General features: G+C 45.0%; 1 protein-coding gene across 2 annotated transcripts in view; it reads left to right on the plus strand.

The window, feature by feature from the left end:
- Positions 1-16,529, plus strand: part of PVALB (parvalbumin) — a 40,659-nt gene extending 24,130 nt beyond the window's left edge. For both annotated transcript variants that reach the window (XM_081928492.1, XM_081928491.1), the window contains exons 2-5: positions 5,444-5,512; positions 9,162-9,294; positions 12,998-13,107; positions 16,305-16,529. In XM_081928492.1, the coding sequence (XP_081784618.1) occupies positions 5,452-5,512; positions 9,162-9,294; positions 12,998-13,107; positions 16,305-16,333 (333 nt within the window). In that variant the 5' untranslated portion in view covers positions 5,444-5,451 and the 3' untranslated portion in view covers positions 16,334-16,529. The remainder of the gene's footprint in view (positions 1-5,443; positions 5,513-9,161; positions 9,295-12,997; positions 13,108-16,304) is intronic.
- The last annotated feature ends 8,155 nt before the right edge of the window (positions 16,530-24,684 follow it).

Consider the following 24,684-nt stretch of genomic DNA (forward strand, 5'->3'; position numbering starts at 1 on the left):
AGCTCACTCCGTCGCGGGGATTCAAACTGCTGACCTTCTGATCAGCAAGCCGAAGAGGCTCAGTGATTTAGACAACAGCATCACCCATTTGCCGTTGCCTACAAAATCTTATGGAAAATAATAAAATAATAAAAATCTTATGCAGAAGAGTCGCTCTGCTGTTTCATATTGTTAACTTCAGCACAGAAATGACTGCCAAAGCCAGGGTTATGCTGTCAGATCCACAGCCTTGACAGTCTGCTACAGCCCTGCCCTATGAGTCTCTTCCTGGGCCTACTGCTGACATAGGTATCTGTTTAGATCCCAGTGATCTTGGAGCCCCGCATTGCATTTTTATTGGAAGCCATAAAATAAATGAGGCGTTCATTCCCCAAGGATTGATTTCAGAGTGTTGGAAAGCATTTCTGCACATTGAGAGCAGCCTTTCCAAGAGACTCTCTTGTTTTGGGATCAGCCCCTCCACTGAGGAACTGCAGAGAGGCATGTAATGCCCGTTAGCAGATTCTCCCAGCCAGATCTTCCTCTGTTTGCTAGCAGATGGACATATTTACTGTGTACCGTTGAAAGGCAGCTTGATCCATCTGTGGCCTGCCTTGCAGCAAGCATGGGCGATGTAGAGGCCAGTGGGCTAGTGTAGATTGCAGCTACTTGATTCTTCTGGAATAAGGCAAAATTAGCACAAATAGAGCCAAATGTTTCTGCAGAAAGATCACTTATGGCAACACAATGGCCAAGTGGTTTGAGTACTGGACTAGCACCTGGGAAACCCAATTTCATTTCTCTAATCATCAGTGAAACTCACTTGAGTGGCCTTGAGCTAATCACTCTTTCAGTCAAACCTACTGTGCAGGGCTGTTGTGGAGATAAAATGAAATCCTTGGAGGAAGAATGAGATATAAATGTAATAAACAAGCAAACAAAAGGAGACCAAAGAATGATATGGCAAAACTGCATATGGAAATTTTGTTTGGAGAGCGACACAATTTAAAGGCGCTTCTGTGTTAATGCCAGAAGCCTCAAAAACAAAATGGAAACATTGGAATGCTTGGTACTAAAAGAGGATAGGTGTGTATTAGGGACCTGGTGGAACAAGGAGAAGTCATACAGAATACAGTTTTCCCTGGACATAAACGCTATAGAAAGGACGCAGAATCACTGTGGATGGAAACGGCAGGCTCAGAAAAGTAATATAATATTGGAGCCTACTGTCACCCCTTGACCACATTTCTGAAGGTGATATTGAGGGAGTGAGAGAAAATAGAAAGAGTTACATGACTCCCCTCAGTGGTCAACACTTAGCAAATGCTGCCACACAATTTATTTCCTGATTTCCCACAAAGCAGATGTTTTCTTTTACGTTTTGGGCTTCTTTATCTTCTGCTGATTTTCAACATAGCATACAAAATTCTACTTTTCATCTTTGTAATTGCTTTGCTCACATGCATCTCCTGCTTTGGCTGCTATGTTCCCGCTCGTTCTTTTCTGGAATAAGTGTCCTTGTTTCTCCTCCTCTCAGTTCTCACTTCCAGAATGCGATTTCTTTCTAGTTTTGGGATCTGCTGCTCCTTTGCGCATGCTCAAATGGCTTCTTAAAACTCATTGTGTCTCCCTCCCCCTCTCTCTGCCCAGCTTCTATCACTTTCTCCACTTATCACTGCTAAACACTTTTAGTGTTAATTATTATGTATTTAATGCACATCCCACCTTTTCTCCACGGAGCTCAAGGTGGAATACATGGTTCTTCCCTTCTTCATTTAATCCCCACAACAATCCTGTGAGGTAGGTTAGGCTGAGAGGCAGTGACTGGCCCAAGGTCACCCAGCTTTAATAATGTTTTGTTTATTTTTCAGCCTAATCACACAGTGAGCTTTGTGGCCTAGTGGGGGATTTGAACCTCTAACCCCTACCCCACAGTGGCTTAGGGATGATACCTTTGCAGATCAATATTTTGTTGTTTTAACACTGAAAAGCTGAGATTGCTGTGTGCGTATGTGCTTTACTTACTGATGTGTCTTACTGTCTTATCTTTTACCCTGTGTTCCTTTCGGAGGAAGGGCAATTTATAAATGTAGTAAAGAAAGAAAAGAGTTAATCTGTTTATAAATGATATGATACGAGGTAAGTAATGAGATGGACAGGTCTGCAGATTATTTGCAGTTGGGGGCAGAGTACATTTCTGTTTCCTGTTCACCCAGTTTTGAGAGCTCTTTGCTATCTGATAACCAAGCGGACAGAAAGAGCTCTCCAAGTTGGGTGAAAAGGAAACTATGGTCAAAAAAAACAATGATATACACTTCCAAGCTTGTTTTCTCCTGCTCTGGAAGGTAGGACTCGAACCAATGGCTTCAAGTTACAAGAAAGGAGATTCTGACAGTAAGAGCTGTTCAAGAGTGGAACACTCTCCCTCGGGAGGTTGTGGACACTCCTTCCTTGGAGGTTTTTAAACAGAGGTTGGGTGGCCATCTGTCATGGATGCTGTAGTTGAGATTCCTGGATTGCAGGGGGTTGAACTAGATGACCCTTGGGTCCCATCCAGCTCTAAGATTCTATGATTCTGTATACATAGGATGGTTCTGAACTGGCTGACACTCATCAAGAAAAAAGATATTGATGTTTTGATGGATACATCACTCAGTGAGCAGCAGGTGTTTTGAAAAATCAAATACTGAGTTGTATTCGGCTAACTTTAACCCACTGAAATTAATGACCAATGGCCATGTCTAATTTGGGTCTATTAATGTCAATAGGTCTACTCTGAGTAAACATTAGTTGAATGTTACCCTCTGTGTTAGGGGTCATTAGGAAATGATTGAAAATCAAATGCTGTTTTTCATGTTGTGTTTATAAAAAATCTGTAGCGCATCTGAAATATCACATGTGCTTCTGATCGCTTAATCTAAAAAAAGATATCCTATAGCTGAGAAAGATGCAGAGAAGGACAGCCATGATGATTAAGGAGTTGGTTGCCCTTTTCTGAACCTCCCCTAGTAGCAAAGGCTAAACCATTCTGAGCTTTTTAGTGTAAGTTTAGGGTGGTTGCATGGTCAATATTTTTAAAATCTTGAGGGATGAGCAGTAAGTGCATTTGTTGTTGTTTAGTCATCTTAGTTGTGTTCGACTCTCCGTGACCCCATGAAGCAGAACATGCCTTGGAGACTCTCACATTCTTCTCATAGCTTCTCCTTTTTTATGTCCATTGAGTTTTCTTGGCAAGTAAGTTCATAGGGAGACGTTTTTCTTGTCATATTAGAACTCAGTGACACCTAATAAAAGTAAATGTGAGAAGATTCCTGTGGAACCCGCTGCCACAGGATGTGGGCTTTGAAAAGGAAAAATTCATGGATGAAATTCATGGTTATTAGCCATGATAACTCAACAGATCCTCTATGACTGCAAATTGTCTCAATATCAGCTGCTGGAGGGCAAGCAAGGCAAATGTCTCCATGCCCTGTTTGTGAGCTTCCTAGAAACATATGGTTTATTCACTGTTAGAACGCTGAATGAGATAGATCCCTTGGCATGATCCAACAAGCCTATGAAGTAGTAGACTCTTGTGAACCCCAATGCTATGCATATTTACTCAGAAGGAAGCCATACTGTATTCAGTGGGGTTTTACTCCTCAGTACAGGTGGCGCTGTGGGCTAAACCACAGAGCCTAGGACTTGCCGATCAGAAGGTGGGCAGTTTGAATCCCTGCAACAGGGTGAGCTCCCATTGCTTGGTCCCTGATCCTGCCAACCTAGCAGTTAGAAAGCACAAAGTGCAAGAAGATAAATAGGTACCACTCCGGTGGGAAGGTAAACGGCGTTTCCGTGCGCTGCTCTGGTTTTCCAGAAGCGGCTTAGTCATGCTGGCCACATGACCCAGAAGCTGTACGCCAGCTCCCTCGGCCAATAAAGCGAGATGAGCGCCGCAACCCCAGAGTCAGCCACAACTGGACCTAATGGTCAGGGGTCCCTTTACCTTACAGGACAGCAGTTTGGATCCTAGAGCACACCGGAGATGCTGTGGTTCACCTGTAGGTTTTCTACTGTTTCCATTGCTGGGTTGCTAACAGGTGGAACCACCACAAGGTGACTGGATGGGAAGAAGCAGGTGATGTTGGTGGGGTTGTACTTTATATAACTGTGCAGAAAGAGGGATTTGGAAAGGTGTGCAGGGTTGGGGGAAAGCTACACCTGCAGAAATCCCCTCCTTTCTCTAGAATCAATAAACAAAGTCTCCTACTTAGAGCAGGGGGACTTTGACTGGAGGGCTTGGATTCAAATCTTCACAGTGATAGTGAACTTTGGCCAATCAGTAAGCTCTGTTTAAAAAATAACGGGGTGGGGAGCTAAGCTCCACCACAAAACTTATTTATGGATTTGTTGTGAGGATTCATTGGAAAGGAAGGAGAGGAGAAGCTATGGCCCTCAACCTAGAGATACATCCTACATCCCTCCCTCCCGTCCAGGACAGAGGTATCAGTCCCAACAAAGATAGCTGATAGATAGATTATAGTTCGACATAGCTCTTTTCCATCTTAGATGTATATAGAGATATACAGTGGTACCTCGGGTTACAGATGCTTCAGGTTACAGACTCCGCTAGCCCAGAAATAGTACCTCGGGTTAAGAACTTTGCTTCAGGATGAGAACAGAAATTGTGCTCCAGGGGCATGGCGGCAGCGGGAGGCCCCATTAGCTAAAGTAGTGCTTCAGGTTAAGAACAGTTTCAGGTTAAGAACAGACCTCCAGAACGAATTAAGTACTTAACCCGAGGTACCACTGTAGATAGATCCCTCCCATCCTAGATAGATAGCCACCCCTTTCATCCTAGCTTTCATCTACCTATAGATAGGACCACTCCAGTCCTAGATTTAAATCTAGAAACCCTCCCATCCAAGATAGGGATATGTCTATAGACATCGCTGTCCCTCCCATCTCCATCAAGAGATGCTCCAAAGGCAGTCCTGTCGTCCTCTGTTTTTTTTTGTCCCACCACTTTTTCTTTCCCTGTACCGGCCGACAGGTTGACCTTGACATGACTGTCTCTCGCTTCCTGTCTGCAACTCTTTCCCGCCACGCCAGGTGCTGCTTGGGACTGCGGATGCAGAGAAAGTACCCAAACCTCTTGCCCCGACCACAACCCCTTTAGCCTGCACCGGCCCCTCTCTTTTTTTGCAAACTGGTGCAGGTCTGGCAGAGAGATGCGAACACACACACACACACACAGCCTCGTGGCTCTTTTCCTCCTTCTGCTGCTTCTGCTTGTAGCTGGCACCCCTCCAGCCCTTCTCCCGGTGTGCCATCCCCGCCCGGCACTGCAGTTTTGGTCATATGAGCAGAAATGATGAGGAGGGCACTCCCCCCTCCCTCCCTCCCTCGCTTTCCGCCCCCCTCCCCACACCCTCCCCTCCCGTCTTCTTCTTCTTAAATCTTTTGGCACTTTCCCTCCCAACAGTTGCAAGGATGGCGATGACTGACGTGCTCTGCGCTGACGATATCAAGAAGGCGGTGGCAGCCTTTGCAGGTGAGCCACGCCGGAGACTTCCAAGTACCGGCGGGATAGATGGGGTGGCCAGGGGTGGGGTGGGGGAGGCATTGCGGAGAGTGGGGCGCATATCTTCCAAAGTCCGGCCCAAGGAGATGCGGAGAGAAGGGGGCGGTTGGGGTTTTGCAAGCGCATATTGCCAAGCTGAGCCGGTCCAAGTCCGGGGCTCACGTCCTCCACTGCTTGCTAACTTCCTCGGAACACCTCTAGGAAGGCAAGGGAATGCTTCGTTGATTTTACTGCTAAGATCCCGGAGAATCCACTGCGGGAGGGCTCTGCGCCGCAGCTAGCGGAGAACTCCCCACCTTTGGACAGTCCCAACGATTGGCATAGGGAGCCCAGAGTAATCTGGAGCCCTTCTGGCAGCAAGGCAGCACCCCACACCCCACCCCCAGCTACGACCTCCCCTCCTTATCCATCTTTCCAAGGACTCGCATCCCTTGCTCTGCTTGTGTCTGCTTTTCAGGATGCATAACTTTTTAAAGATATTCCGTGGGTTTCAGTCATGTGGGGCTGCGGGTGTGGTGGCTGCAAAGGTCCAAACTTCGCCTGCAAGAGAGGCTTCCTCCCCTCTTTTTGAACATGCAAGCTGACGTCCACGGTTCAGGACTGTGGGCAGGACAGGGTTAACTCAAGGGTCTCGATCCACCACCCACCCACCCCGGCTGCAGGATTTGGCAGGGACCTTCCCATTTCCCACTCGGAGACCTCCCTCCTTGGAAGCACGCCTTCGGTCCCAAGTCAGGGTCTGGAGGCATGTGAGGTCACCGCCTTGCTGAAGCTAAGCAAGCCAGGGTCCGGCCAGCGCCTGGGTTGGAGGAGACTTCCTGGGAGCCACATCTACGCCGCTTTGGATTCCCTTATGGAAGGAAGGTGAGGGTCTAAATAAAGGTCAGTGAAGATCATTGGCCTGGGAAGAGCCATAGCTCAGTGGCTAGAGTGCCTGCCTTGATTGCAGAAGGTCCCAGGGTCGGTGCGTGCTCCGGCATCTCCAGGTAAATCTGGGCGAGATTCCTGTCTGTGCTGCCAGTCCGTGTAGACAATATTGAGCTCGAAGAACAAATGGTTTGACTCCGTATAATGCAGCTTGCAATGACAGAACTGAATAGAGAAACCTTTCATTCGGCCCTGTCCACACGCATACGGCGACTAACGCCAAGGTTGCAGGTTCGATCCCTGTATGGGACAGCTGCATATCCCTGCATGGACTAGATGATCCTCAGGGCCCCTTCCAACTCTGCAGTCCATGATACCCTCAAACATGTGGGTTAGCATGCAAAACCAGGATCACAAGGCAGAGACACCCCAGTTAGGCCAGATCCACCTTTCCCAGGTGTCTGTACTCTCCGAAGCTCGCCTGCACAAGATATTTGCTTTGTCCAGCTATCTGTGTTCTAAGCAACTTCCAACCAACCAGGACATTTCTGGCCTCGACCCGAATGGACATGCTACAACCCATCTCCCCCCCCCAACCCTAAACCACTACGATGTCCTCTTTGCCTCCTTCTCCCTGTTCACGCGGCGACCTTGCCGAGAACGCCCAAGCCAAGGGCTGAGCTCGGAAGGAAACTCATCGCAGTAGCAGCCCAAAAACTCGAAGGGAAGGCGAGCTCGTCTGCAAATCGCTTTAGTCCTTGGCACTTCATTGCTCTCGCAAGTCTGGCTCCCGCGGGAAATATGGGCCAATATGAAGACCAGGCTGATTCCCCACCCCGCTCCTCTCTCCCTCTTTTTCATTAATTGATTCTCTCTTGATTTGCATGCAGCGGCGGACAAAGGCCTGCTGCCCACATCAAAGGAGGCCGGCCTAATCAGGGCACTTCTTAGAGGTCACTGCGTTCGATTTCCCTAGCGCCTCCCCCGGATTTAGAGCCCTTGGCGAGACGGGTCTCGAAGTTTCTTTTCAGAAGCGTTTAAGCTTCTGATGTCCTTTATTTGCAAGAGTGAGAAAAAGAAACACTGTGCTGTGCTACAGCAGTCTCTGGGTAACTGCCCTAAATAATATGCATACCAAGGAACGATAAGGGGGGAAGCCTTTGGAGAAAACCTTGATCTATCAGCACACCTGACTATGAGTTGTGGGGCTATTTATTATCTCTATTCCACTTCCTCCACCACCCCGCTGCTTAGGTGTGCAGGGCAGGTGACAGACTAAAAATATGACAAGTAAAACAGCAGGCCTCTGTTGTCTTTCCTGGCAGCAGGGCTGCTACAGTGATGCTTAGGGGAGGGAGGTGTGTTTGAAATGTTGTGTCTTCCACCACCCCTTGCTCCCAGATCATACCACATTCAGAGCTACCCGAGTCACCCTTTTTCAAAAGCCTGTCTTTTCTGTCCTGTCTCTGCTTTACAAATGTGCCTGTCTCATGGACAGCCAGAGAGGACCAGAAAAATGTTGGTCTTGGTTCCTGAAATGTGTGTGCTGGTTGTGGGTGAGGAGCTAGAATACCTCTGGGAGTCTCTTCCAAATAAAGTCAAAGTCACCCTTGGCTTATATTTAAGTTGTATCTCTCACCCACCACCCAGCCCATGATGTCCAATTGCTTCAAACCATTGGGAAACATAGGACAGAAATGCTATAATAAAATCAATAATTTCCACCACTCTCGGCCACAAAAGTGACTAGCCCACAAATATTTCTTCTAGGTTCCCAGCTCACACAGACCTCTGTTAGACATTTGTGGCACATCAAGCATGAAACTCTTAATCTCAGGGTTGTGGGTTTGAGCCCCAACTGGGCAAAAATATTCCAGCATTGCAGGAGGTTGGACTAGATGACCCTCAGAGTCCATTTCAACTTTACAATTCTATTATTTTCTCAACAGCCCCAAGGGGGATGGGTGTGGGGCAGAAACTAGTTACCTTCCAGATTAACATAGTCATTCTGGTGCAGTTTCCCAGTTATGTCCATGGTGTTGGACAATGCAGCAACTTTGCTAAAGCTTGGAAGCTCTGGTTCTATTCACTATTTGGATAGAACACTACTTGGGACTCTCAAGGATCCTGCTATTGAGCTCCATAACTGAAGAAAGGAGACATATTTGTTGTAATCCTCTCTGATACTTAGTTGCGCCTTCGTCAACAGGGAGAGAAGGGAATCTATGCATATGAATTCTCTGGTGCTTTGCAAGCTCCAACAACAAATTGCAGGCACTTTGCAAGGCCTGACAATCAACTGATTGTCACCAGAGGCCAAAATGGATCACCTGATGTCATTGTGACATTGGGTGAATGACAGGTGAGCAGAGCTGCCCACTTGTCAAACTAGGCCCACAGGGTGGGAGAGACAAGGAGCTGGCCTTTCAAACAGATCTATTTCCTGCTCCGATATAGATAATAATTTTCTCTGTACTTAGCTGCCTGCCACAGAATGCGTGAACTGACTCCATTGGAAAGCACTGCGTTTGAAATGATTTGTGGTGCCAGACCTACGGAGGCCCATTCGCACATGCAAGCATCCACTGGTGTTGTTGCTGTCACTACCAATGAGCAGGCATGAATTAACCAACCCCATGCCATCTGAAAAGTGAAAGATGAATGGGCCTGTTTACAGAGTTAAGGTTGCTAAAGTGCCTTGTCAGCCACTCTAAAACTGAGGTGCCCTCTTCAATTCTCCATCTTCCTGCAGCTCCCGATTCTTTTAACTACAAGAAGTTCATTCAGCTGGTGGGATTGAAAGCTAAGAGCAAAGAAGATGTGAAGAAATGTTTCCACATTCTGGACAAAGATAAAAGCGGTTACATTGAGGAGGATGAACTAAAGTAAGGAAAGATTCCTCTCATATACCAACTAAAATATGGGTTGTAGAAATAATGTGCAGCATGGACTGGTCTTAAACATTTCAGCATCTGGTCATATCAATATATGCATAGAAGATGTTAAGCTACCAGCCATCATATGACTATCAGCCAACAGAAAAGACAATATCCACATGCCCCATACCTAAACATTAATTGATCTTTTTGCTCCCCACCCTCAAAATATTTTGTTTTCACTTATTTATACAAGGAGAAGCAATCAGCAATCAACCATCACACCCACCCCCAGCAGAAGCACCAAATGTCTGTTTAATTCCATTTAGCTTTTAAGTCATTTCAGTTTTTAATCAAAGGTAACATTCCACAGGTTGCCATGTATCCTTGGAAGCCTATAACAATGTTCTATTGATGTTGCATATGTAATAAAACAGTTTGACCAAGCTGTGGGAGGCAGTGGAGGACAGAGGTGCCTGGTGTGCTCTGGTCCATGGGGTCACAAAGAGTCGGACATGACTAAATGACTAAACAACAACAACAATGTAATAAAACTATGCCGGGTTAATCAGAAAGTAGTAGTTTTCTTTTCTGTTCAACTCTCTTGGGCAAGGGTTGTCAGTTTCTCCAGTAATATTACCGGTAAGTCCCAGAGTTGTGAGATCCAGAACTCAAATGCAGTAAGTCTGCATTTAGTGTCTTCCAATGCCTTGCAATATAGTAAGCCAAACTTCAGTCATCAGGTGAGTAATGAGATCCTTGTGGGAAAGTTGTGGAACAGTTTCTGAATAGTTGTTTGTTTATATTTGTATACTGTCCTTCATCCAAAGATCTCACAGGAATAAAACCATAAAGTGCATAATAAAAAAAGAACAAGAACAAAACAAGCCAATACCACACACACACGAAAAACACACACATTTAAATGATGTAGGATGTTAATCAGCCAAAGGCCTTGCTGAAAAGGGACATTTTTGCCTGGCACCTAAAGGTGTATAATGAAGGTGCCAGACAAACCTTGCAGAGAGCATTCCACAATTGGGGAGCCACTGCAGAAAACTCATGTTCCTCTTGTGAAGGAGGCACATGAAGAAGGGCCTCTGATGATGATCTCAGGGTCTGGGGTGGTTTATATGGGGAGAGGCAATCCTTTAGGTATTGCAAGTGGTTCTGAGCTGTTTAAGTGCCATTTTAGGACCCAAAGGGATATCTCGTTTTGTGATAAGGCCTGCTTTATGAAAAATTGTTGTCACTTGTCCAACCATGATAAGCTGAGTTTATTCAATGTTCTTGACTGGTGAAATACAACTAATGCAGATCCAAGAGCTCAACCAAGAGTAAGAGCCGGTGATTTTAAATTCAGTTCTGTAGCCAGACATGGGGGAAGAATGGCTAAGGTTACATCCTAAGTCATCCTAAGGGCTCTCATCCTAAGGGTAATCCTAAATCAGGTGTGGGGAACCTTTGCCCCTCAAGATGTTGCTGAACTACAACTCCCATCATCCCTAGCCATTGACCATGCTTGCTGGGGTTGATAGGAGTTGTAGTTCAGGAACTTCTGGAGGGCCAAAGGTTCTCCATTCAAGTCCTATGTCAAAGAATCATATACTTGGAGGAATCTTGTAGGCCATCTTGCCCAACCTTCTTGAGGCTGGAAATCCAAAGCAAGAGCATCTCCAGGAGTTGGATGTCCAGCTTCTGCATGAAGACCTCTGGGGAGGGAGACTCCCACCCCCAGTATTTAGTTTCAACATCAAACTGTTCTTGCTTTTTAGAAGTTTCTCTTAATGATCAACCAAAATCTACCCTCATCTCACAGAAGCCCATTATGTATGCCCTGCCCTCCAGTGTACTGGAAAACAAGTCTTTGTTCTCTACAGTGGGACAATCCTTCAGGTATTGGAAGAGTGTCATCATGTCTCCCCTCTCAGTCTTTTCTTCTCCAGCCTAAACATATGCAGAGCAGCAGAAATGGACATAGTTAATCAAAAATATTAGTGCAACCCTATGTATGCCTATTTAGAAGTAAGTCCATTGGGTTAAATCAGGCATACTGTTTAGGACTGTAGCCTAAAGGTATATCATTTATTTAAACATTTTAATAACATTTCATGTTAATAGAAAAAAATTAAAAAGTCAGTGTCAAGTGCTGATTGGGTTGGAGTTGTTTGCCTTCTTACTGGATCAAATATTGCCTGCATGTTATTTTCCCTTATATCTTTGCAAGTAAGAGGGCTTTAGCCTTTTTATTTTTGAGATGAAAGATGAAAATTCAAGGAAGGGGATCTGGATTATCCCCTGAGGGGGGCTTGCAGCCCTTGCCCCCACCCAGCTACAGCCCTGCTTCCAGGGGCTGAGCTCATGAAGTAAGCACTTAAAAAGAGGAGTATTCTCAAAAGAGGACGGATGGAAGGAATCTGTAACATGGCTTGAAATAACTGCTGAAGCATCTGAAATAGAGCTTTCCCTTGTGAGACTCTCTTCCACCTGAAGCAGCCTCATGTGACAATTCCCTCTCTTTCAGTGACATTAGGAAGGTCACCCTCACAAGGCAGGGCAGGGCCAACTGTTCCTCTCCATGTTAGCCTGTTGTGCTTGAGCTCAGTAACGGACAGAATGAGAGCAAATCAACTCAATCCAGGCAAGGCAAAGGCAGAGGTAGAGGTGTTGATGGTGGTTCTTGGGGGAAATGCCGCTTTGTGAAAAGGGTCACATCCCTCCTTAAGTTTGCAGGTTAAGAGGCGCTCTTAGCTTCAGATGTTCAGGTGACAACTCTAGCCAGGAGTGTGTTCCCTCACCTGTGGTTGATCTGCCAGCTGTACCCTTTCCTGGAGACCAGGGACTTAGCCATTGTTATGCATGTTATAGTAAACCACTCAGCTTGACTATAGGAACATGCCTTCTACGAGGCTCTTCTTGAAGACAATTTGGAAACATCAGGTGGTCCAGAAGGAGGCAGTGTGACCTTTACATGGTACTATCCACGGGGGGGGGGGGGATGGTGTAACACTGATCCTCTGAAAGCTCCACTAGTTCCTTGTCCAGGAGTAGCCAGTTGTTGTGGGACAACAACGCTCATCATCCCCACCTAGGGTAGCCAATGGACAGGGGTTATGAGAGTTGTACTCTGACATATGGAAGGCACCACATTGGCCACCTTTATACTAGTCTGCTTCTGGGCTAAATTCAAGCACTAGTTTTGACCTTGAAAGCCCTTTGAACTTAGGAAGCACCTTGTCCCATATACAACACACACCCCTATAAATTGAGATGTTGCTCCAGATGCCACCACCATCTGAAGTGATGCCACCTGTGGCCAGAAATTGGTATTTTGTTTTATTTTTATGATTATGCCTGAAGTATGGTATTCCTTCACCAAATAGACCTGCAGTTCAAACCCCAAGGCCTTTCAGTATCTGGTGGATGTGCATTTGCTCTACCTGACCCTTACATATGGCTTAATTCCTGTTCTGCCATTTTTAGTGCTGCCCTACTTTTTTATTGTGAAATGTTTTAAAAACGGAACAAAATTATGTTTGATTGTGTTTTTATTCTGTGCTTTGAACCACTTTGGAGCACCTTTCAGAGGAAAAGCTGTCTGTACATTTAGATAGCAAATATGTGCTACACGCACGAAATTTAAAAACTGGGTAACTCAAGAGTTCTCATGAATTAGCTTCCTCTCCCCCTCCCCTGTTCTTCTCATTGATAGGTTTGTATTGAAGGGCTTTACCCCTGACGCCAGGGACCTGACTGATAAAGAAACCAAGGAATTCTTGGCCGCTGGAGATAAGGATGGAGATGGCAAAATCGGTGTTGATGGTAGGTGCTTTGCCCTGGAGAGTTCAAGTGTAACACCAGCAGGTCAGAAATAATACCAAGAACAACCATGCATTGAAAAGGAATGATTTTCAAAATGCATGCTGGGACACAAGAAACAAGACACAAGAAAGATGTTAATTCAGTAATTTGATACTCCTGTTGCCCCAAGGCATCTAATTTCCAAGGTGGTTGTCCACTGTGTCTCTGCCATCTCCTTCCAATCAGTCATTCTGCCACATCATTGCACTGGAAGTTCTTCTTCTTCTTTGGCGATCACTCATAGCCGAGTAAGATTGTCTTCCATAAACACGGTTTTAACAGTGAGTCCGTAAGTGACTGTGGAGGCCAATTCTGGATCCACATGTTCTTCCACAGTGGGGACATTGGTTTCCGGGTGGGAGTTGATCACGGTGTGGATTTGCCAAGTGTGCCTTTCTCTTAGCACGTTTCTCCCTTGCGTCCTGAGTTTGAGCGTCTTCAAAGCACATGGCACCTTTGGTAAAGGCTGTTCTCCAACTGGAGCACTTGCAGGCCAGTGTTTCCCAGTTGTCAATGTTTATGCTACATTTTTTTTAAATTTGCCTTGAGACAATCTTTAAACCTATTTTGTTGACCACCAGCATTGCGCTTTCCATTTTTAAGTTCGGAATAGAGTAGTTGCTTTGGAAGATGATCATCAGGCATCCACACAACAAGACCAGTCCAACGGAGATGATGTTGAAGAATCATTGCTTCAACACTGCTGATCTTTGCTTCTTCCAGTACACTGATATTAGTCTTCCCAAGTGCAATCATTTCCACTCCAAAGGTGCAGCAGGACACTCACCTCTCTTTGCAGGAGGCTGCCCACTGCATCTCTGCAAGAGTCGTGGCTTTGGGTACACATCCTTTGGGGCAGAACAGTCAGTCATGCAAACATATGCCTCAGAGAGTGAGTTCCTCTCATTCTGTCATTGTCTAAAGAGTCTCCCGGGTATAAGGGTGAGGTGTATCTCCATTTTGAATTCAGAACATAAGTGGGGCACAGTTATCAGAAGGTGAGAAATGCTAGTCTAAAGTGATGGGACTTGGGTGAAAGGGCAGGCTTCAGGGGGAAAGCACAGCTGACTTCAGACATGAGGGGAACCTTGACAAAGCACTGTGTGATGGGCCTCCTCCTAGGCCAACAAGTCCTGACAAACTTACTTGGCAATGGCAGCAGATAACAAAAGAATCATGTCTTAGCCACCATTTTAATTTCCTACAATGCTCCAGAGTGTCTGCTTTGGATCTCTCCTCTCTCTCAAGAACTCTGTCACATGTTTAGCATAATCTGCCTTAGAATTCAGTCTCAATTTAAGCAAATCCTTCATTATTTGTTTGCAAATCCATATGAAACTTCCAGACTCTCATGAATCTGGGATGGACTCTCATGAATCTGACTCTCCTTATCATGCACCACCTGGGCATCTGAAATACTGCTTAAAATTGTGGTCTTTGCTTGCTGATTCTGCCTGTCAGGGCACAAGGGAAGTGACCTCACAGAGTTCTCTCTAGCAAAGTTTACAGGAAAGCTCTGTGAGCCTCAGCCCTTTCATGTGCCTATCTGGCAAAAGACGTATTGTTGTTTTGACTGCATAAAATATCCCACAGAGCACTGCTACATTATGGGCATTGGAGGAAACTAAAAATGTGGCTCCTAGACCAAGTCAGGCAGCCCAGGACAGGTGTCAGCACTAGTGGGTCCTAGCAACTGCCAAAGGGTCTGAGCAAAGAGCTAATGCCAGTTCACATGCAGTTGGCAATTTAGCATCATTGCCACCTTTGCTACCCACAGCTGAGGGTGAAGGATGTGAAATAAAGCAAAGGGACATGGCTTTAGCTTCCTGCTGTTGATTAATCTGCCAGGACAGCATGTAGGTATATGTGTTAGGTATATGCATACATTGCAAAAAAGACACCTTCCTCCACCCTGTTGGCTCTACTGTGACCATGTTTGTATTCTTGTGCCACCACCTCTTTCCATGAAGCATACCAGGGGAAATGCATGATTCATAAATCTAGGTCATATTGGTGTACTAGAAACAGGAGTTGGCATGTGTCCCAGAGCCAGCACTTCAGTTGTGTCTTTGGCCATAGGAACAGAGAGGGACATGTCATGTGCTGATCTGGCAGTCTTCCATGGCCATTAAGAGGCAAAAGAGAGTCCAAGAAGGAGATAGAGATCTACTAAGGTGGCCCTTCCAAACAGATCTCTAAGCAAGCCAATAAAAGTCAGTCTAGATGGGCCTCTCGATTTGCATAGTGACTAGGAAATGGGGGTGCCAATATTGTTAAGAGCTAAGGTCTCTAACCTTTTCCTGGTTACTTTGAATTGGGTGGTATGTGCAGGAACCCTTCTGCCCTAAGATCCCACAGAGGTAAAGGAGAGCAGCTGAGAAACCAAAGAGAAAGTGAGGCACACACAAAACCCACAGGAACGTGCTGTGGAGATGCAGGCCCCCTGAGAAATTCAATCCTGTAGACTACAGGGTACTCCTTCAGAAGTGGCTTCCCTGCAGAGAAAGTACCACTCTGCAGGATTCAACCGACCTATTCTCAGCACAATGGTGGTGATGGGGAGAGGCTGCACCTCCTTCCCCACCCTGCTCCTTGCCTGACCATATGTTTAATTGTGAACCCTAATTAAACATTAGCCCAGCCCCCAGGTCGATGCAGGTTGAGGCTCCCCCAGGTCAGCCCAGCTTGCAGGGTGGGAGCTGTGTACAGACCTAACAATGCCAAATCTCCTGCATCCCAACCTGGCAACTTAACTGGGGGTGGGACTAGATGATCCTTTTGGTCCACTCCAACTCTACAATTCTATGAATTGTCAGGAAACAACGAAGTGAAATAAGTGGTTTTTGACTGAGTAAAGAGAAATAAAACCTACCACCTCCAGATGCTTTGGACTACAACTCCCATCAGCTCCAAGCCCCATAACTATGCTGACTGGGGCTGATCATGGGAGTTTTAGTCCAAAACATTGGAGAGGGGATCAGTTTGGTGCAGACTGCCTTAAAACATTTACTCCCTTTATTGTGCTCCTGACACCAGTGAAATTGGTGCTTTGACAACTGGATCTCAGAAGACATGAACAACGAGGCTGGCCCTTTTCATCACAGCCCTCATAGGGTGCAAACGTGACTGTCTCCTCTTCCTCTCTCTTTTTCCTCCAGAATTCTCAACCTTGGTGGCTGAAGCATAAAGGCATTGACCAATCTCAACCCTTCATGCACCCTTCATTGCCTGATTCCAACTGTTTTTTGCTGACCTCCTTGGTTCCTCTTCTATTTATTTATGTTATTTTATACTCCAACTCTGTTCCTTGCAGCCCTGCAACTCTGTAAATTGTGCTGAAAGATGCTGTTAAAATAATAAAGGTCACATCAATCTGGGCTCCATTTTCCCTGCCTTTGACATGTGCTTCATTTTATTCCGACTTGAAAGGATGGAGGGAAGGCAAAGAAAAGAAGGATGGGGTTAGGGACATAAACCTCTTGGCTATCTAGATACCCCTTTGCCGAAGCAGCTTAGGCTGGTATAAGGTCAGCAGCACCGAGGAAATTATTTCAGTAGGGATATGCCAATGGCAAATAATTTAATCTCATTTCACTTTGCGGCAAGACTGATTTCATACTCTCCCAGATACGCGCACTCATGCGCACGCGCACACTTAGCCTTGACAAATCTCTAGTGATAGCAATTACACAACTTCATTTGGCAGCCGATTCCTTTGATTTAACTGTTCTTGAAGCTGTAAAACATGTTTCAATGGCTTGCCTCGGATTTCCCCCCAAACATTTTTTTAAATGCTCAGTAAATCTTCCCCAATACATTCAGCACATTACATTTCCCAAATGCAGGGAGCCATATGAACAAAAAGGCCATACAGCTACATCAGTCTGTGTCGATCAAACTCAAATATCGTTTCACAAATGGCTGTAAAGCAGCCATTTCTAGGACGGGAAACAGAGTGTGTCAACCAGTAGTACTAGTTAGTAGCTTAGGACAGGAAATAAAGTGACTCATGCTATGAAGAAATTTAGATGATTAGAAAAGAAATCATTTCACTGAGACCTCAGCAAAACTAGTAACACTCCTGCCCCATGAAAAAATAATGTAGGGTTCTTTTTATCCTTGACAACAAGCAAGGTTTTGCTTTTAAATCTGATCCAATATGAAGGCTGTTTCTGAAGCTGAAAAGCATCTTCTTCCTGGATCCTTGCTACTGTTCTGCAGCAAAGAAGCAAAAGTGCTATTGTCAGAAACCTGGAAAAGGGAATTATTTTCTCCACTGTTTCCATTCTCCAGCACCAGGGCTCATAGCTCCTTGGTACAGTGGTACCTCGGGTTACATACGCTTAAGGTTACATACGCTTCAGGTTACAGAGTTCGCTAAGCCAGACATAGTGCTTCAGGTTAAGAACTTTGCTTCAGGATGAGAACACAAATCGTGCTCTGGCGGCGTGGCAGCAGCAGGAGTCCCCATTAGCTAAAGTGGTGCTTCAGGTTAAGAACAGTTTCAGGTTAAGAACGGACCTCTGGAATGAATTAAGTACTTAACCCGAGGTAGCACTGTATCTGCTACTTTGCTATCTCAACAACCATCTGAGGCTTCTCACTACTCTGTGAGCTGCAGGTTCAGAGCATTCACATGGAGGTCCACCATGACACAGCGCCTAGTCAGGAACTACTTAAAATTTTTTGCATGGGGTACAGATTTGACTACTCGCCAAGCCAGAACAAATTCTTTAGTTCAGCGTTGGCCATAGTCACAACAGTCGCCTTCTCTTGAACCTTGCCACTTGTCTCTCATGACTGAATGATTCCCCTCGACCTCAGTCCTCCTCTCCAGCCTTTGCTCAGTGCCCCACATAGGGCAAGGTGCATCAGAGTTATGAGGGAGGCACAGCTATCAATAGCACATTACAGAGTACCTGAAGACTGGAAGGACAACCCCATCCCACCAAGCTCTGGTGCAAGTGTAACAGTTCAAGTCTGCAGACTGTTGAGGGGTTTGTGAAACCAAACAAAGCAGAGCTGTGTGGATCTGCCATGTACCTTGCACAGGAAGCACCTCAATTGCTACGGTGCAAACGTATCTGTGCACCACATCAGGCTAAAGCAGCCAGATAGGGTGAGCCATCATGGGCCACGCTGACTGCAACTGGGAGTCCAACAGCATCTGAAGGACGACAGATACCCCAGCTTTGATTTGAAGAATTCACTAAAAAATATTGGCTTAAAATTAAACAATAAAATACAGAGGAAAACAACAACTAACTTTTTTAAAAAATGCAGATAAAAGAAGCACAAAACAAAGACAAAATTGGGAAGATAAAAAAAGGTATTCATCTAGCACTGAAGAGGAATCAGGAGAGATACAAGGTGAGCAGACCTGGAAGAAGCCTTCTACAAATGGGGCACCACCACTGGGAAGGCCCTTTCCCCACTGTAATGTCTCAGGTCAGATGACACGGTGCCTATAAGGTCTCCTAATAAGATTTTGTCCTGTTGCAGGATGAGCCATCCCATGTCATAATATCCTTGTTTCAGAGGAGCAGTTGTCATGCGACTACCCAGGTTGCTGCAACACTGCTCCTCCTAATGCAATGCAGACTTTGCTAATACAGGCAGAAGCTCTTTGCAGTACAGATTACGTGCAGCACCACACGCGCAATGTGCAAACGGCTTTCGGATTTGTGCTAGTGTGGATTTCAGCCTGACGGTGCATCTACATGACACACCTCCCTATTATTTTTTAAACCCCCCCCCCCCAAAAAAACACAAAATCTGTGGCACCCAAAAGAATTGCCTGGGGTCACAATAACCTTCCCACCCCATTAACCACCTCCACCCCACAAACACACACACTGTGCCAGTTCTCCAAGATGTTACTGCTTTAAAGTCGCTGGTCTGTGTAATCATAAGGTGCAGACTCAGCATCCTCTTGAACATTCTCCCCTACCTCTTAGGCAGATTTAAACCCACACACCCACAAATATGCTGATCTTCACTACACCTTACTAAGGCCATTGCCTTAGGTGACCACCTCACCTTTCCTCTCCTCATAGTTAGGCTGCCTCACACCAGAGGCCCCTCCAGACCAGATTTAAACTTTTGTTTTACTGCAAGTATATTCCTTGACATGTCACTGAGGGTACTTGCTTCCCAGCAACGCATTTATTGAGCCTTCAGCCTGCTTTGTTTGCAGAGAGATTAGATTATATTGACTATTTAATGAGTAATCACTCTAATTTGCTTGTGGGGAGACTAGTAAGAGCCAGTGTGGTCTAGTGTTGGACTAGGATCTGGGAGGTAAAGGTAAAGGGACCCCTGACCATTAGGTGCAGTTGTGGATGACTCTGGGGTTGCGGCGCTCATCTCGCTTTATTGGCCGAGGGAGCCGGTGTACAGCTTCCCGGTCATGTGGCCAGCATGACTAAGCCACTTCTGGCGAACCAGAGCAGTGCACGGAAATGCAGTTTACCTTACCGCCAGAGCCTATTTATCTACTTGCACTGCTTGCTTTCAAACGGCTAGGTTGGCAGGAGCAGGGATTGAGCAACAGGAGCTTACCCCGTCACAGGAATTCGAACTGCTGACCTTCTGATCAGCAAGCCCTAGGCTCTGTGGTTTAACCCACAACGCCAGGATCTGGGCGAGCATGGTTCAAATCCCCACTTTGCCAGGAAGGTCACCGGGTAACCTTCGGCCAGTCACTTCTTCTCTGGGCTCATCCAGGCTTCCTTTTGTACTGTGTTTCTAGGCACAGGCCTGAGCTTTAAAGCTCCATGTTCAAGTACATGGTTTTTTTTGTCCTGGCACTTTCCCTGTGAAAACCTGCTCTTTACTGCTGAATTGGAAAACCTAGATTGCTGTTTGTTCTGATTCAGCATTAAAGAGTGTATTTTGTTGTGAGGAAAGTGCCCAGGCAAAAAAGATAAACACTCAGACTCAGTGCTTTAAAGTGCAGACCTGTGCCTAGGAAGCGCTGGGCAAAAGGTAAGTGTGTCTAACCTACCTCACAGGGTTGCTGTGAGGATAAAATGAGGTGTGGGAGAACCATGTAAGCCACATTGAGTTCCTTGAAGATAAAATTGAGATCAAAACGCAATTAATATAATAAAAATAAGAAGCAAGTGCTATTCCACACCTTCCACCACATTTTCATATTACTCCCCTCCCCCCCCCACAAAAAAGTCCAGTCTTTGGAGCAAGTGTGCTTATCGTGCAAGAGGTGCAAACATGTGTTTGTTTGTTTGTTTATATTACATTTGTATATCGTCCCTCATCCGTAGATCTCAAGGCGTTTCGCAACATAAAAAGACAACATAAAAACACAAAATACATAATAAAAACAAGAGCAACAACAACACCCCCCCTGCAATGTAATATGTAAAGGTAAAGGTACCCCTGACCATTAGGTCCAGTCATGACCGACTCTGGGGTTGCGGAGCTCATCTCGCTTTATTGGCTGAGGGAGACGGCATACAGCTTCCGGGTCATGTGATGCTGCAGCCTAAATTTGATGATGTGTGATTGAATACCCCATCCATGCCCCACAATCCCCCCCCCCAAAAAAATTGCTTTGTAAGTACCCTGATGTGAGAGCTATAAATAAGGCTGGTTGCCAAAGAATTTATGCTTTTGAATTATGGTGCTGGAGGAGACTCTTGAGAGTCCCATGGACTGCAAGAAGATCAAACCTCTCCATTCTTAAGGAAATCAGCCCTGAGTGCTCACTGGAAGGACAGATCCTGAAGCTGAGGCTCCAATACTTTGGCCACCTCATGAGAAGACTCCCTGGAAAAGACCCTGATGTTGGGAAAGATTGAGGGCACAAGGAGAAGGGGATGACAGAGGACGAGATGGTTCGACAGTGTTCTTGAAGCTACCAGCATGAGTTTGACCAAACTGCGGGAGGCAGTGGAAGACAGGAGTGCCTGGCGTGCTCTGGTCCATGAAGAGTCGGACATGACTAAACGACTAAACAACAACAACAGTGGTATATATTTGTACTAGACTGTCCACATATTAGGTCTGTTCTGAGATACTTCCCCATCTGAGAGGTATTCTTGCCCTGTGGCACAACAAAAATGTAACAAAGGCAGGATATCTCAGTTGGTAAAGCGTGAGACTCTTAATCTCAGAGTTCTGGGATCGAGCCTTGTGCCGGGCAAAATAATGGTTTGATATGACTCTCGTGGTCCCTTCCAACGCTACAATTCTATGATTCTGTGAATGTTTCTGGTATAAATTTTACAGGATTTCCGCACAAAACTACTAACTGAAAATGAAGCAGTATGTCTGCCCCCAAAATATCTGCGGGCACACTTTGGGAAAATGGGATAGAATATAACTGCCCTGATACTATCAGGAGCACAAATCATCATGAAATCACCATAAAGAGGATGTCTGGAGGGGCCCAAAGAGTGTACAAATGGGATCCTCCTTAATGAGGGTCCTGGCTGCGTGCGGGCCCCCAGGACACCCCCGCAAGGTGGGTTGTTGATAGGTGTGGCCCAAATCTTAACCGTTAGGCCCTGGGATCGCGCCAGGCTGTTTTGGCCAATCAGGGCAAGCGGCGTGATTCTCAGGTCCTATAAAAGCGGCAGCGCAACATGACTGGGGGCACATGCTTCGCGCTGCCGTACACCCGCCCTCCCTAAGTTTAGGTCATGCTGCTTTGGCCCTGCTTTGGAATTTGTCCATTTGGCAGATTAGCTGGAGCCACTTGGTTTTCCTACCCCCATAGCATTCGTCACAACTTTGTAAGGTTAGGTGGTTAGGAATTAGCTTATTGAAGTGTGTGGGAGGGGAGGTGTGGCTATCACCTGCCCCTCCAGAAATAGGGTATTCCGGTAAAGGAATCTGGGGGTCCTGGATCTCATCCGAAGTCCACTTGAGGGGCTAGGGCCTTGCCAGGACCACAGGAACTCTGGAGTGAGCTTCGGTTGATCTTCATCGATGTTGCTCCCTCATTTGGTGTTTACCCTTTCAGACTACCAGCCAGACTACCAGTTATAGCCTGTTGCCAATGCCTAAGCCAATATTGCTCACTTTGCTGTAATTAATAAAGTTGTGGCCTAAATTTTGCCCAATAACTTAAACAAAATTTATGAGTCAGTGTGAAGTTATTTACAGGGGAAGGGCTTGGAGGCCTCAAAGCGCAACAATGTTCCTGGGCATCGGCTGAAGACTCAAGCAGTAGCAGCAGACTGCCATTGTGTATAATACCAAACCCCATCCACATACTCATGCACTAGTAGTAACTGAAAAAGAATAAATTAAGATAGGGGAGATTAGATAGATAGATAAATATATAATTTCTCAGCAGCCACTGACCTCCTGTGGCAATAAGGTGTAATTGCACTGCCTATGACTTGGGCTACAGGGAAATCGACAACCATTAAAACAAAAGCAATCAAACCATGCCAATTTTTATTATTATTATTTAAACCAACCTCTACAGGGCAGTTCTGTGGAGGATCATCATCCCTTTCCCCACAGGAATAAACTGGTTCTGTCTGAGTGCAGCCCAGCTAGGCAGAACATTTCTGATTCCACAACAGCACACGACTTACCTTTTATCTCTCCCGCTCTGCCTGAAGGTATTGAAAAGAGCTGACTTTTCCTGAGTCATACCAATGTTTGTTCTAAACCCAGCATCATCAATCATGACAAGCAGCCCATTTCAGAGAGAGGGGAGCTATCCCTATCCTGCTGTCTGAGATCAGAGCAGGCATGAAGTTGAGCACATCTTTCAAATAGGATACAGAGACTTACTATAAGAAACCAAATCTTAAACCTTGTTGATAAAAAAAACAAAAGCCAAGTGCCTCGGTAATGGTTTGTTGATAATAATTTGCTTGGAAAAAATCACTAAACATGCATGTGCTCACACCTTTCAGCTCTACTAAAGAACTTTTAAAATGAAGAAGAGGATTGAAATAAAATCCAATTCTTCTTTATGGTTGCATAGATGATAGATAGATGATAGATGATAGATAGATAGATAGATGATAGATAGATAGATGATAGATAGATAGATAGATAGATAGATGATAGATAGATAGATAGATAGATAGATAGATAGATAGATGATAGATAGATGATAGATAGATAGATAGATGATAGATGATGATAGATAGATAGATAGATAGATAGATAGATAGATAGATAGATGATAGATAGATAGATAGATGATAGATAGATAGATAGATAGATAGATAGATAGATAGATAGATGATAGATAGATAGATGATAGATAGATGATAGATAGATGATAGATAGATAGATAGATAGATAGATAGATAGATAGATAGATATAGATAGATAGATATAGATGATAGATAGATAGATAGATAGATAGATAGATAGATAGATGATAGATAGATGATAGATAGATAGATAGATAGATAGATAGATAGATAGATAGATGATAGATAGATGATAGATAGATAGATAGATAGATAGATAGATAGATAGATAGATAGATAGATAGATAGATAGATAGAGATAGATAGATGATAGATAGATGATAGATAGATAGATAGATAGATAGATAGATAGATAGATAGATAGATAGATAGATATAGATAGATGATAGATAGATAGATGATAGATAGATGATAGATAGATGATAGATAGATAGATATAGATAGATAGATAGATAGATAGATAGATAGATAGATAGATGATAGATGGATGATAGTGTTGCATTTTTCTTGTTCATTGGCATTGGTTCCAGTGGGTTTACAAAGAAGTAGAACAGTGCTGTCCATCAGTTTGTTGGTGAAAAGAAAGGTTGGGGGTGACTAAATCCAGACCCCTCCTCTTCCCCAACAGCTACTTGGTGTTATTGCCAATTGTTTAATAGGACCATGCCAGTTGGATTACAAGGGGAATTGTGCACCCAATTAATGTGTATTGAAACCTGTCTCCACAGGCCTCTGATCAGATGAGGCAATTGTGCCTCAGTGGTAAGAGACACTGTAGCTCTCTTCTTCACAGCTGCAGGTAAATCTGTCCATACTGAATCTAGCAACCTCAAGCCTTGAAAATGCACACAAAACCTATTTTAGTGCTGAGTTATAGTCTCTTCCCTAGAAGGTCCCAGCATCACTTTGTGAAACTTGACCCAACTAGAGATCTTGCATGATTTATTTAAATGGAACACAAAAGAACAGACTCACATCAAGTCAGGCACAATGTGAATTATTGGTATCAGTACACACATTCAGCTAGGACTCTGAAAGAATAAGCATAGAAAGAGTAATCAAATTATGTGCATGCGTGTGTGAACCAAGTTTGATATGACTTTAATAATTATCCTCCATTTCCCCGGAGAATGATCATTTTGCTATTTTTGAGAGTTAAAATTATGGTCTACATTCCTGAAAACAGTCCAACAAAAAGAGCATGAGGGAGGCCATTACACAAGGGGAAGAGGCCACTTCACACAGTAGATTTGGGCTGGGTACCACTAAAAGTAGCAGAATTTCAAAAAATGCAAAAGCCAACTGGGGGATGGGTTAAATAAAATGCACATCC

Source organism: Podarcis melisellensis (assembly GCF_964234715.1).
Source record: "Podarcis melisellensis genome assembly, chromosome: 10".
In the NCBI taxonomy this organism is placed as follows: Eukaryota; Metazoa; Chordata; class Lepidosauria; order Squamata; family Lacertidae; genus Podarcis; species Podarcis melisellensis.